This window comes from Monodon monoceros, unplaced genomic scaffold, assembly GCF_005190385.1.
Source record: "Monodon monoceros isolate NGI ecotype Baffin Bay Population unplaced genomic scaffold, NGI_Narwhal_1 Super_Scaffold_20, whole genome shotgun sequence".
NCBI classification, from domain to species: domain Eukaryota; kingdom Metazoa; phylum Chordata; class Mammalia; order Artiodactyla; family Monodontidae; genus Monodon; species Monodon monoceros.
This window is the reverse complement of record NW_021703777.1, coordinates 70,524,569-70,540,072: the sequence shown is the minus strand read 5'-3', so window position 1 is coordinate 70,540,072 and position 15,504 is coordinate 70,524,569. Positions and strand designations below refer to the sequence as shown.

Here is a 15,504-nt window from a genome sequence, read left to right as displayed (position 1 = left end):
CTACCCTCTGTTGATCAGCATTCGAAGCACTTCATATATATCATTCTAGTCAATCTTGCCAAACATTCTATGCAATAAAAACTACTGTTTGACTGATGAGGAAACTGAGGCTCAAGGTCACTTAGGGGTGGCATATCCAAGGTTTAAACCCAGCATTGTGTACACCCACAGCCCCCGTTCTTAACCACTTATCTATAAACTAAGAAATCATCCATCTTTCTCGTTATATAATAAAATAATAGTCCTGTTTTCAAAGAATATTTTCTTTAATGCACTGAGTTTCTTTTCTGATTAGAAGTTCTCTGCCCTTCAAATGAATAATTGAGCTGTGAATTTTGATTTGCAAATTCATGTGTGTTAAGAAAAGTTCAATATTCTATACGCTGAAAAGTTTCAGGGGTAGCTTGTTTTTCCTATTTTACTGATGGTTAGTAAATCTTTTTTTTCCCCTCTAATCACCAATGTAGTTAGAAAATAAAAATTGATTGGTTCTTTCCATCCAAACAGAAGTTCTGAGAACAGCACTTGGGGAGTGAGTCATGATTTATTGCTTCTCTAGGGACAAGTGTTGCTGGAGAAAAGACCATTACCTTGCCAACGACTGGCAATATTTCTGCAAGACCAAAAAATAAAGTAGTGAATATGATAGCTGTAAAGTAGCAGCAAATGGAGACATTTTGCACATATTTACTGTGATCCAAGGGATTAAAAACTTATGCTCCAAATGCTAGAAATATGGTTAAAATTACTTCTCTCCATGCAGTGATAATCACACACAGAATAGTATGTGGGGCAATATTTGGAGACAAGATAAGTAAAAGAATAATTATATTTTTATGTTATACTTTCTCTGCAAATAAGGAAATAATTAGATATTCTGATTAAAAAACTAATGCCAACAAGAAATATCCAGGCCTAGGTATAGCTGCTAGGTTATTGTTTCTACTGGGAATTGAACAAGGAGTATTTTTTTCTTTGAATACATCATTAATGGTAATTTCCAAAGTAGTTCTAGTTTGGTTAATGAAACATTTGACGCTCTATGGCTTCTGGAATTTTTAACTTTCTATTTTAAATAAATAGATGCCCATTGGTAAAAAACTTGAAATATTTCTGTATTGGTAATATGGCTTATCATGTTAATGGGGGTTTTGTTCATGTTTTGAGGGGTTGCATAAATCAAGGGTTAGGTTAGGAAGGAGAGGTCTCGCTAGTCTTGCCCTCTTTTGAGAAGAGCTTTGTAGAATGGGAGTTATACTTGTCTTTGGCCACTCTGTCTTTTTTTAGTTCTTTCAACGAACCTATTGTTTTCTGCCTCAGGGCCTTTTCACTTGCCACTGAAGTTTAGGAACTATCTCCAGCTACTCCTTCCCACCTCAATCAATCTCTTCTAATTTTGCTAGACCCTAGTTTAATGTCTTCTCTTCAGAGAGGCTTACTGTGACTTTTCTAAAGTAGGCTCCCTTATATCATTTCTGATTATATCCACTTTTTTTCACTTGGTCATGCTTGTTACAGTTTTCATTATTTGTTTATTGAATGTTATCTAACTCTCAAGGCAGGGATCATGCCTATTACATTCACCTGCATAGATCCAGCAACTTTTTGACATTTAGTAGGTGCCCAATAAATATTGTTAAATGAATAAATGATGGTAAGAATACCTCTGAAGGAAAAGAAGGAAATTCTTGCTCAAGGGGGCGATGCTAGACTGGCAAAGCAATTATAATGTAGGGAATGATAAACTGATACTGGGAAAAGGTGGCAAGTGGAGTAGTTAGAAAGTGCTACATTCACATTGAGCAGCTGGGAACAAATTGTAAACAAAATGAGAGTGGAGAGTGTTGAGAACAGCGTTGGTAATGTTTTATTGGCGACGACTAGAAATTTTGTTATTTCAAGAAAGAGGGATTCTGTATGTGCTTAAAATATACTGTGTTGAACTATAGCTATTTTGTCTAAGCATTATGTTACCAATGGAAGGTATGGGACATAATTTTATATATCTTTATATTTGCTATAGTCGCCAGCTATGTCTTACTCTTGGGTGGCACTCAATAGATGATCGTGGGATACTCATTGCCTGAATGAAAAATGAATTACAAAGATTTATCCACTGAAAAGAAAAGCTTAATTTTTTATTTTAGCTTAAGACGGGTGTGTGAATTATAAATATCTAGGGCATATTATACATCAGGGCACATATCTTCTTACACTAGCATATACTTCCTTTTACTTGTAGCCCAATGCAGTGGTCGTGGCTGTGAGTTTCTCTGTGATTCTGACAAGCTCAGCATATGACAAGATTGCTGGCGCCGTCCAGGTAGCAGGTGGGAAGAGAGATAGCATGGACAGGACACTGTCTCTCAACTGCCTTGGCCCACAAATGACACGTCACTTTTGCTCACATCCCCTCGGCAAAAGCTAAGCATTTGCTTCCTCTCCCTTAAATGCAAGAGGCTGAGCAATGTACTTATGTGTGCATCAGAGCATCTCACCTTCATACACACTGGAAGACATTTCACAAAGTTACTAACATCTCTAGTGATGTTAGTTGTGACTTTTATTTTCAACTTTAAGCTGTTAAGTATTTTCTGAAGTAAGTATAAATTGAGTTTATAATCAGGTAAAGACTTATAAAGATAAAAGCTTGAAACTCAGTATGAGAGCCAGCTGAGTATCCTCCCTCTGGAGTTTCAGACAGGTTGGGGCACTTACTATGGTATAAGTTCCAATATGTCCTTGTATCTTAGGAGCTTCTTCAGGTGCTTGCCAAAGTGACAGAAAATCCACTGAGCACAGCGTAAGGAGGACCCTTCTCTATGCATGGGTGATTTGGATATGATATTTATCAATGTGATCACCTGGATTACTTTGGCTGATCTGGCTGGCTTGGAGGATTTTCCATTCTTCCCTCGCTGTTCCATGTTTCCTTTCCAAAACCTTTCCCTTTGTCAAAGAGAGGAGTGTTTTCTACTAGCAAAAGTGGGAAAGCAACAAAAGAAAAGATATTCCTTGTTATAACCTGTTAAAAAGCTATTCTTCAGTAAAACTACTTGTGCATGAAGATGAAGGTGTAGATTGAAAATTCATCGTATACAATATGGATGAAGTCTAACTGATGATTTAATAAGAGCTAATATTGATAGCTCTATGCAGACATGTAATATGTTCACTGCCCTTTTTAAAGAGCATGAAAGACAGAAGGAATAAGCACTGTGAGAAGACTATGACACCTCCCATCCTACACATTTGATTCCATATTTTATCCCTGGTCTCCATTCTGAGCTGTTAGAGGTATTTCTGCTGCTAAGATCCTTTTCAACACTCACCACTGGCTTCAAAGTCCAAGTCTTTCATTTCCTTGCCCCATACTTATTTTCTGTTTCATTGCATGCTACTTTCTTGCACTTGTCTTGCTAAAGCCTCCACCATGGCTATTTAATATTTAAAGGCTGGGATCACTTTGCAGGTTTTAGTTTAAAGGTAACCATAGCACACACACACACATTCATTATTAATAGCAGAGATGCACTGTAAGTTCTTGGGAATCTTCTTTCGTTTTGATGTTAGTTTCATATGAGCGCTGCTGTCACTAGAATTAAGCTCTGGTATTGCTATATGGAAAGTGGACTAATGCAGTAACCAGGGAACCAGAATTATGTGAACAGCTTATTATGTGGATGGGACCATGCTAAAAAGGGAGATGAAGCCAGAAAATGACAGGTCACGGAAAGTCCGGTTTCGGATCGCGTCATCTCACAGTGGGCGAGTTCTGAAGGAGGTATATGAAGATGGGCGACCGGCAGGCTCTCTGGATTCTGAATGTGCCAGTATCTGTGGCATAGATGGACTCAGTGAGTCTGATGGACAGCAGAATGGCCACATAGGATCGGAAGGGGACGAGCAGGAGAATGACCAGGATAACTTGCTGGTGTTAGCAAGGGCTGCCAGCGAGAAGGGGTTTGGTACAAGAAGAGTCAACATTTTAAGCAAAAATGGCACAGTCAGAGGTGTTAAATATAAAGTCAGTGCTGGACAAGCTCTATTTAACAATTTGACCAAAGTATTAGAGGTAAGTCACTGTACTTTGTCCTTCCTGATCTTTATTTCTGATTCACCATCTCAACACCTCTCTGTTCTCCAGTTTAAAGCAAACCTCTCTTATTCATGATTCCTACATACTTCATGAGTCACTTCTACATCTAGGATATTGTCTCAACAGCCATTGATTAAAAATAAGGTCATATGCTTAGCCAACTAGATTGACCTCTCAAAGCCAAATTCCTAACATTTAAGTAGTCGTAATGACTAAAACAATATATCTGTTTCTTAGCCAAGGAAGGGAAGAAGACAAACTATAGTCTTCAAAGCATTTGAGCAAAGCTTAGGAGTTAATTTCTGGTTAATCATCCTTAAGATACCAGTTTAGCATTTATCATCACTTGTATAGATATTTAAACCAGAAAAGGCTGAGTACTGCATTCAGTGGAGTTGGATTCAGCTGGAATGTTATGTAGATATAAAGGCTTCCTCCCATTCCTGGGGAGGTTGCAGATTTCATCTGAGGTGCATTTCTCCATTAATTTGCTTAAGAACTCTAGAGCAGCACTTGAAAAAGTTATTCTATAAATGTACAGATTGAGATCCAGATTTTATAGTAAAAAATTAGCCCTTAAGATATGATAGATTCTGCGCAATAATGTAGGAATGTATTATTCAGGTCCTGGGCCTTTGACAGTGATCTTATGTTAAGTTTTTGAAATTGCCTGGAAGCATTGGTGAAATGATTTTCTGTTAAAAACAGGCATCATTATTTCAGGAATGGAATTCATAATCACTACCATTAAGATAGCAAGCCAGTATTTTTCATTGTAATACCATTTTATATTATTCTCAATATTTAAATAAAATGATCTCTTGTGATGAATTATTCAATGCCTTGACATTATATAACAACACGGGAGTAGTGGGGATTTTAACCAAAGACACTTATTTTTCATTTAAAGGAAGTATTTGGAAAAGTCACATCATGAGGATTTAGAAAAGAAATCAAAGGATAAAAACAGTTAAAAGCAAAGGTTTTTTTCATTTATAGAATTTACCCGTGAAGGATTTCACAGATTAGGGGAGAGGGTTGAGAACCAAAAATCAGAAACTGATGACTATGTTTTACTAGGTTGGAAGCAATCCTGTGTGGATTTCTAGTCATTAGGTTGAGTTCATCTTAGTGGCCTCTGTGTTTCACCCAATGCAGAAATTGTTATTGCTAAAGTGTAGACCAAGACTCTGTAACAATTGTTTAAAAATGTTTGCATTCTTGCGATTAATTTAGCTTGTCATGATTTCAATTGCTGTATGATTTGGAGGATTATTTACAAAACTGCTGTACCAATTTTAGTACTTAGATTTGAACTTGTTGTTCAAATCTCTCAAGAAACCTATCATTTATGAGTAAATATCTTAAATCTTCAAAACCTATGAGAGAAGAACTTTTCCACCCTATGGCTTTATCCTGATACTGCTATAAATTCACAAGGAGGAAATAGAAGAACTTCCAAAGTCCAAATTTAGTACTAGATTAGGTTACAATATTTACTTATATTTTTATGCATAATTCCATCCCACCCTTTTTTGGAGAAAAAAAATCTGTCATTTTCTAGTAATTTAACCTCATTCCATTTACCCCATGCTTTAAGAAAACAATAATGGTTCCTAGCAGAGGTCCCTCAAAGTCTGATATTTAATCAGTTTCTTTTGGTCATTCTTTTTTTTAAATAATTATACAGTAATCAGCACATTGTAGGTATTCACAGATTTGGGCCATCGTCGTTAGTGTTCATCATCATTATCATTGCCATCATTGTCATGGGAATACCCTCCCATCTCTCCAGGATAAAATGTTAAAGGAGCTCCTACCTTGAATCAGGCTGCCAGCGACACTATTCTAAGGGGCTCCATTCACATCACTGTGTGAGCAGCGCCGCTTGTAGTTGTGCAGTGCAATCTACACAGCGTTATGCTGAGAGCTGACTTGGATACTTGCTGCTTGCTAAGAGATGTGTATGTCATAACGGATGGCAAATATCTTAGGCATATGTCTTAGGATGACTGAGTAGGTCACACCAACAGGCATCTCACAGTACAGTAGCAGAGAATCCCCAGGGGGGTAAAAGCAGAAGTTACCATTCAATTACTCCCCTAAGTGTGATATAGGGGCCAGATGTGACTCTTCCCTGGATCTCTGTATATTTTCCGAATTCCTTGGAAAGTAAGCAGCAAACTTAACTAGATGTAACTGTAATGTAGCAGTTTCTCTCAGTGAGGAGAAGTGAGGAGTCAGGAGTCATATCTTGGATATTTGATTAAGGTTCCAATGCACAGCCCATCTTATTGAAGAAAGGAACTGTGATTGAAGAAACAGTCAAGTTTTTCTTCCCTTTTTAGGTTATACAATCTTAAAGCACTCAATCTGAAACTTGAGAGGGAGCCCTAAATACAAATAATATCTTTCAAAGGCCCTGTAAATCACTTTGCTTCCTCTCTATTAGTTTTCCATTATGTTATTGCTGTCTCATAAAACATTGGCATGTGCTTTGCAAAAATTTCAACTGTGCAGAGAATAATTATTGAAATTATTTGCTCCAAACGTTTACACTTCTTAGCAGCACTTATTTAGAAAGTTGTCTATAAAAGGGACATTAGAACAAATTTTCATTTCGTTTGTCAATTAATTTACCCTATAGAATTCTGGGTAATTGAGAATGTACAGTATTAATCAAGGTTTTGAAGGGTACTGATGGGCCAGGAGAGAAAAGGTCACCTGGATGATCAGGTGGCCCTTATAGACTGTGGTTCGTTGGTGAATCACTCAAGAGCGTGGAGCTGGTCTAAGTTATGGCTTTTCAGATGCCTGATTTTTTCATTTTTCTCAGAGATGACAAGAATGTAATGCTTAAGAGAGGCCAATTTGGAAATCTGAAAACCTAGACTCTAGTCATGGCCTGGAAATGGGCATGTATTAGAAGCTGTTTAGGTTGTTCTTACATACAGTAAAGAGAATTATTGACCTAGATGTAAAAGGAAATTTTAATAAAAAATATTCCTTAGTGTTCAGTGTTTAATGAGGAAAATGAAGGAGATATGTATTGATCTATGATTTTTTTTTCTGATCAGGGTGGATCACCAGGAGGGTATTTCCTGAGCCAAAGATAAATACAAGTATACTGATAGGCATGTTTCCTATTGGTATCCTAATTTATCCATCACTAGTTTGTTTAGAAACAGGCCCAGAAATCTTACCATTATTCTCTGATATAGGTGTTCTTTTTTAGTTCTCTTTAAGAAATTGTGCTGTAATTATGTTTCTATCTGATAATAATTTTACCCATTATTTGAAAATTTTAGAGATTTTTTTATTTTAAAAAATTATTCCTTTTTATCTCATGCAAGACAAGTTGCAAAACGACTGCATAGCTCATAGCTCTCCACCCAGTTCACATGATTGAATTTGAGATACACCTTGCTCTTAGCTGCAACATTATTTCCAAAGTCTCTTAGGGTGGGTCAATGATACAGACAATTAAGGTCATTAATTTTTTCTAATTTATTTTTACGAGATTACATTTCAGATGGTAATCTTTTCTTGACCTTATCCTCAAACTTTGTAAGCATACTCTGTTAGAATCACGTACTATAATTTCCATAATTTTAGTTCCCTCTCTTTCTACAAATTTAACATTACTGTATTAGAGAAAAATAGATGCAAAGAAGGAAGGTAATTACAGCACATACCATAATTTGCTGGCTCCTTTCTAAGAACTCGAATTAGACATTAACCTCCATCTGTGTATGTACATGCACACCTCTGGCCATGTGCTCATATTTATGAACATTCTAACATTTCAAGACAAATAAAATAAAAATAATAATGCACTTGCAGAACAATTTACATTATGCAAATGGTTTTACAGACATTATTTTACTTAATTGTACCCCAAATTTTGTGAAATAAACAGGATATTATTATGATGATGATGTCTGTTTTAAAATAACTGAATATCAGGGAAATTAATTGTTTGGCCCAAAGCTAGAATTCTGCCTTTTGCTGTTTTGGCTTTGTTCGTTTTTAAAAGTATAATGCTCTGTGCTCTATAAAATTCCCAACTTTCCCTTTTGAAATGTTATAATAATAACAAACATGAAGATTTACAAGACTAAATATATCATGTTATGGTATTATCTGGTCTTTTGAAACTTCAACATTTGGTTAGCAGATTTTGAAATCTGTCATTTATTGAATGTTCAGTCTTCACCTAGGGGAGGTTTTTCTGCAGTTAAATAGCTTCTATCCAGTTTTAAATTATACTTTTAAAATTTATCAAAACATCATTTCTATAACATCATTTGATTGAATTGTCATGAGATTGGAGGAGTTGAGACTGCAGGGGGATGGCTAGGTTCACTCAAGGAAGACAGCTGCTCAGCTTTGCTCACTGACCTTAGCATGCAGCCATTAATCTGTATTAACAGAAGTTTCAGGTCATACTTCTTATCCATCTCTGGTTCACTGAATCTAGCTTTGGTAATAAGATAATATTCCAGAAAAAAGGAAGCGATACTCTTGACTCTTTAGTCCCAGTGGTTTATGTGGACCACTCTGGAAAAACAACAGCAAGAATGATAGTAAACACTGCTTAAGTACTTCCTGAATGCCAGGCACTGTTCTCATTATTTATGTGCATTGACATATTTATTCCTCATAGCAACTCTATAAGGTAGTATCATTATTAATCAATTAATTACAATTTGAGCTCTTTTCTGTATATGAAACATTAAGTTGTAGGATTTAAAATCACATTTATCCAGGGAAATTTTATGCAATAGTCTATCAAAGCAAGCATCTACTAATGGAATATTGCCTTCTTAGCTTAGTAGGCAAGAAATTCTAGGATTTTTTGATACAATTTCAAACAATGCAGAAAGCTACATTAAGAAATTAGGTGACGTCATCCAAGAAGCAGAAAAAAAGCACCAAAAAATAAGTTGGTACTACTGCTGTATTATTTGTGTACAATTAAAGAATTGTTGTAAACTACAGAGTACTGTGACCACCTTCCACATACCATCACTTTGCTACTCTTTATCACAGCATTTGACATTGATACTAATTAGGACCTCAATAAATATTCTTACTTTGAGTTAATGAATTCAGTGACATTCTCTTAGTGGTTATTTCCTTCTTTTCCATCTCTTTATCTTTGGAGATTTCCTGTATTGAATAGGAATAGAGTTTGCATGGTGAAGTATTGGTAGCTTGTTCCAATCAATTATTTCTGATGTGAGTTATCTTTAATATTCATTCAATCATTTATTTAATAACCATTTACTGCATATCTATTATGGAGCAGGCACTATGCTAGATAAGGTGAGGAATAAAACCCAATTCCAGCCTTCATGGAATATTCAGTAGTGTATAATGAATGGTTGTGTAAAGTGATTCCTGGAAGACTTCAGATACCACACTTGACTTTGTTTCCCATCTCTAGAGAATTCCCCTCCTCTGTTTTCTTGTTGGCCTATCATAGCCTCTGCCACCCATTTTTCACTTCTCCAATGCTTATATTTTTCTCGGTTTTAGTCTTTCTCTTGTTAGACCATCATTATGTTAGATTCCTTTCTTCAGCCTCTCTTGCTTTCTTTCTAATGTTGTTCTGATCTGGGCCCAAGAACTGAAAGGTAATCTGTTCCCAAGATTACCTACAAGTCCCCTAAAGTCAGGAATGGTGACTCTGACCATTAGCACTCACTTATCCAAGTCTTGTGAATCTTATTAAAATTTTCTCTCCTTAGTGCAAGAAATATCTAAATTGGAATATATCTCATTTTCGTCAACTTATCAGAATTCTTGTATCATCATGACATTTAAATTTGTGGAAGCTTTGTTTTAATTGCTTGAAGATAAATCCCATGAATCTATCTTAATTCTGACTTTAGAACAACATGCTGAGCAAACCCACAGATTCCACAAGATGACTTGAAACAACTTAATGAACTCTACTGGCAGACCATGATTACCACATAATTAGGGAATTAGCACCCAAAGTTTCCAAACTTCGTGAAAACAGTATAAGAGTAGGACTAGACAAATATCCTCTGGCCGGCCTATTGATGCTTGTAGATTTCTGATCATTCTCCTAAATCCAGTATTCTGAATATTGTATAAAGCAATATAAACATTTAATAGTCTATAAATTGACACACTATAAAAAATATATCAATCCCTCAATCATTATTGCCTGGAAGGAATTTTCAAAATGATACACAGAATAAAATACCATCCAAAAATTTTTGGTTAAGGAAATTTTATTTATGTGTACAAGTCTATTCAACTAAGAATTTGGATCTCTTTGCTTAATTTTATTTTTCTAATAATTCATTATCTCACCTAACTGCTGACAAATTTTTTTTAACATCTTTATGGGAGTATAATTGCTTTAAAATGTTGTGTTAGTTGCTGCCGTATAACAAAGTGAATCAGGTATATGTATACATATATATCCCCATATCTCCTCCCCCTTGCGTCTCCCTCCCACCCTCTCTATCTCACCCCTCTACGTGGTCACAAAGCACAGAGCTGATCTCCCCGTGCTATGCAGCTGCTTCCCACTAGCTATCTATTTTACATTTGGTAGTGTATATATGTCCATGCCACTCTCTCACTTCATCCCAGCTTACACTTCCCCCTCCCCATGTCCTCAAGTCCATTCTCTACGTCTGCATCATTATTCCTGTCCTGACCCTAGGTTCTTCAGAACCTTTTTTTTTTTTTTTTTAGATTCCACATCTATGGGTTAGTATATGGTCTTTGATTTTCTCTTTCTGACTTACTTCACACTGTATGACAGTCTCTAGGTCCATCCACCTCATTACAAATAATTCAATTTCGCTTCTTTTTATGGCTGAGTAATATTCCATTGTATATATGTGCCACTTCTTCTTTATCCATTCATCTGTTGATGGACATTTAGATTGCTTCCATGTCCTGACTATTATAAATAGTGTTTCAGTGAACATTGTGGTAGATGACTCTTTTTGAATTATGGTTTTCTCAGGGTATATGCCCAGTAGTGGGATTGCTGGGTCATATGGTAGTTCTATTTTTAGTTTTTTAAGGAACCTCCATATTGTTCTTCATAGTGGCTGTATCAATTTACATTCCCACCAACAGTGCAAGAGGGTTCCTTTCCTCCACACCCTCTCCAGCATTTATTGTTTGTAGACTTTTTGATGATGGCCATTCTGACCAGTGTGAGGTGGCACATCATTGTAGTTTTGATTTACATTTCTCTAATGATTAGTGATGTTGAGCATCCTTTTGTGTGTTTGTTGGCAACCTGTATATTTTCTTTGGAGAAATGTCTATTTAGGTCTTCTGCCCATTTTTGGATTGGGTTGTTTGTTTTTTTGATATTGAGCTGCATGAGCTGCTTGTATATTTTAGAGATTAATCCTTTGTCAGTTGCTTCGTTTGCAAATATATTCTCCCATTCTGAGGCTTGTCTTTTCGTCTTGTTTATGTTTTCCTTTGCTGTGCAAAAGCTTTTAAGTTTCATTGGGTCCCATTTGTTTATTTTTGTTTTTATTTCCATTTCTCTAGGAGGTGGGTCAAAAGGGATCTTGCTGTGATTTATGTCATAGAGTGTTCTGCCTGTTTTCCTCTAAGAGTTTTATAGTGTCTGGCCTTACATTTAGGTCTTTAATCCATTTTGAGTTTATTTTTGTGTATGGTGTTAGAGAGTGTTCTAATTTCATTCTTTTCCATGTAGCTGTCCAGTTTTCCCAGCACCACTTACTGAAGACACTATCTTTTCTCCGTTGTATACTTTTGCCTCCTTTATCAAAGATAAGGTGACCATATGTGTGTGGGTTTATCTCTGCACTTTCTATCCTGTTCCATTGGTCTGTATTTCTGTTTTTGTGCCAGTAACATACTGTCTTGATTACTGTAGCTTTGTAGTACAGTCTGAAGACTGGGAGCCTGATTCCTCCAGCTCCGTTTTTCTTTCTGAAGATTGCTTTGGCTATTCAGGGTCTTTTGTGTTTCCATACAAATTGTGAAATTTTTTGTTCTAGTTCTGTGAAAAATGCCATTGGTAGTTTGATAGAGATTGCATTGAATCTGTAGATTGCTTTGCGTAGTATAGTCATTTTCACAATATTGATTCTTCCAGTCGAAGAACATGGTATATCTGTCCTGCTGTTTGTGTCATCTTTAATTTCTTTCAATAGTGTGTTATCGTATTCTGCATACAGGTCTTTTGTCTCCTTAGGTAGGTTTATTCCTAGGTATTTTATCCTTTTTCTTGCAGTAGTAAATGGGAGTGTTTCCTTAACTTCTCTATCAGATTTTTCATCATTAGTGTATAGGAATGCAAGAGTTTTCTGTGCATTGATTTTGTATCCTGCTACTTTGCCAAATTCATTGATTAGCTCTAATAGTTTTCTGATAGTGTCTTTAGGATTCTCTATGTATACTGTAATGTCACCTGCAAGCAATGACAGCTTTACCTCTTCTTTTCCAATTTGTATTCCTTTTATTTATTTTTCATCTCTGATTGCTGTGGCTAACACTTCCAAAACTATGATGAATAACAGTGGTGAGATTGGGCAACCTTGTCTTGTTCCTGATCTTAGTGGAAATGGTTTCAGTTTTTCACCATTGAGAATGATGTTGGCTGTGGGTTTGTCATATATGGCCTTTATTATGTTGAGGTAAGTTCCCTCTATGCCTACTTTCTGGAGGGCTTTTATCATAAATGGTGTTGAATTTTGTTGAAAGCTTTTTCTGCATCTATTTAGGTGATCATATAGTTTTTCTCCTTCAGTTTGTTAATATGGTGTATCACATTGATTGATTTGCATGTATTGAAGAATCCTTGCATTCCTGGGATAAACCCCACTTGATCATGGTGTATGATCCCGTTAATGTGCTGTTGGATTCTATTTGCTAGTATTTTGTTGAGGATTTTTGCATCTATGTTCATCAGTGATATTGGGCTGTAGGGTTCTTTCTTTGTGGCATGTCTGGTTTTGGTATCAGGGTGATGGTGGCCTCGTAGGATGAGTTTGGGAGTGTTCCTCCCTCTGCTATATTTTGGAAGAGTTTGAGAAGGATAGGTGTTAACTCTTCTCTAAATGTTTGATAGAATTTGCCTGTGAAGCCATCTGGTCCTGGGCTTTTGTTTGTTGGAAGATTTTTAATCACAGTTTCAATTTCAGTGCTTGTGACTGGTCTGTTTATATTTTCTATTCCTTCCTGGTTCAGTCATGGAAGGATGTGCTTTTCTAAGAATTTGTCCATTTCTTCCAGGTTGTCCATTTTTTTGACATATTGTTGCTTGTAGTAATCTCTCATGATCCTTTGTATTTCTGCAGTGTCAGTTGTTACTCCTCCTTTTTCATTTCTAATTCTATTGATTTGAGTCTTCTTACTTTTTTTCTTGATGAGTGTGGCCAGTGGTTTATCAATTTTGTTTATCTTCTCAAAGAACCAGGTTTTAATTTTATTGATCTTTGCTATCGTTTCCTTCTTTTGTTTTTCATTTATTTCTGATCTGATCTTTATGATTTCTTTCCTTTTCCTAACTTTGAGGTTTTCTTATTCTTCTTTCTCTGATTGCTTTAAGTGTAAGGTTAGGTTATTTATTTGAGATGTTTCTTGTTTCTTGAGGTAAGATTGTATTGCTATGAACTTACCTCTTAGAATTGCTTTTGCTGCATCCCATAGGTTTTGGGTCATTGTGTTTTCTTTGCCATTTGTTTTTAGGTATTTTTTGATTTCATCTTTGATTTCTTCAGTGATCTCTTGGTTATTTAATAGCAAAATGTTTAGCTTCAATGTGTTTGTATTTTTTACAGATTTTTTTTCCTTTAATTGATATCTAGTCTCATAGCGTTGTGGTCAGAAAAGATACTTGATATGGTTTCAATTTTCTTAAATTTACCAAGGCTTGATTTGTGACCCAAGATATGATCTATCCTGGAGAATGTTCCATGAGCACTTGAGAAGAATGTGCATTCTGTTGTTTTCGGGTGGAGTGTCCAATAATATCAATTAAGTCCATCTTGTTTAATGCATCATTTAAAGCTTGTGTTTCCTTATTTATTTTCATTTGGGATGTCTGTCCATTGGTGAGAGTGGGGTGTTAAAGTCCTCTACTATGATTGTGTTACTGTCAATTTCCTCTTTTATGGCTGTTAGCATTTGCCTGTGTATTGAGGTGCTCCTATGTTAGGTGCATAAATATTTACAATTGTTATATCTTCTTGTTGGATTAATCCCTTAATCATTATATACTGTCCTTCTTTGTCTCCTGTAATAGTCTTTATTTTAAAGTCTATTTTGTCTGATATGAGAATTGCTACTTCAGCTTTCTTTTGATTTCCATTTGCATGGAATATCTTTTTCCATCCCCTCACTTTCACTCTGTATGTGTCTCTAGGTCTGAATTGTGTCTCTTGTAGACAGCATATATAAGGGTCTTGTTTTTGTATCCATTCAGCCAATCTGTGTCTTTTGGTGGGAGCATTTAATCCATTTACATTTAAGGTAGTTATTGATATGTATGTTCCTATTACCATTTTCTTTGTTGTTTTGGGTTTGTTATTGTAGGTCTTTTCCTTCTCTTGTGTTTCCTGCCTGGAGAAGTTCCTTAAGCATTTGTTGTAATGCTGGTTTGGTGGTGCTGGATTCTCTTAGGTGTTGCTTGTCTGTAAAAATTTTAATTTCTCTGTTGAATCTGAATGAGATCCTTGCTGGGTAGAGTAATCTTGGTTGTAGGTTTTTGCCTTTCATCATGTTAAATATGTCCTGCCACTCCCTTCTGGCTTGCAGAGTTTCTGCTGAAAGATCAGCTGTTAACCTTATGGGGATTCCCTTGTATGTTATTTGTTGCTTTTCCCTTGCTGCTTTTAATATTTTTTCTTTGTATTTAATTTTTGATAGTTTGATTAATATGTGTTTTGGCGTGTTTCTCCTTGGATGGGACTCTCTGTGCTTCCTGTAGTTGACTGACTATTTCCTTTCCCATATTAGGGAAGTTTTCAATTATAATCTCTTCAAATATTTTTTCAGTCCCTTTTTTTCTCTTCTTTTCTGAGACCCTTAGAATTCGAATGTTGGTGTGCTTAATGTGTCCCAGAGGTCTCTGAGACTGTCCTCAGTTCTTTTCATTCTTTTTTCTTTATTCTGCTCTGCAGTAGTTATTTCCACTATTTTATCTTCCAGGTCACTTATCCGTTCTTCTGCCTCAGTTATTCTGCTATTTATTCCTTCTAGAGAGTTTTAAATTTCATTTATTGTGTTGTTCATCATTGTTTGTTTGCTCTTTAGTTCCTCTAGGTCCTTGTTAAACGTTTCTTGTATTTTCTCCATTCTATTTCCAAGATTTTGGATCATGTTTACTGTCAGTACTCTGAATTCTTTTTCAGGTAGACTGCGTA

At 35.8% G+C, this 15,504-nt stretch overlaps 1 protein-coding gene across 6 annotated transcripts in view; it reads left to right on the top strand.

Annotated features, from left to right (window-relative positions):
• The window catches only part of GRXCR1 (glutaredoxin and cysteine rich domain containing 1), a 329,808-nt gene that overhangs the window by 209,110 nt on the left and 105,194 nt on the right, over nucleotides 1–15,504 (top strand). Inside the window, exon 1 of one of the 6 annotated variants that reach the window (XM_029234574.1) lies at nucleotides 3,258–4,075. The exons of the other annotated variants lie outside the window; for them this stretch is intronic. Within the exon in view, the coding sequence (XP_029090407.1) occupies nucleotides 3,692–4,075 (384 nt within the window). The 5' untranslated portion in view covers nucleotides 3,258–3,691. Of the gene's footprint in view, nucleotides 1–3,257; nucleotides 4,076–15,504 lie in introns of those variants that run through there. 6 annotated transcript variants of the gene reach the window in all.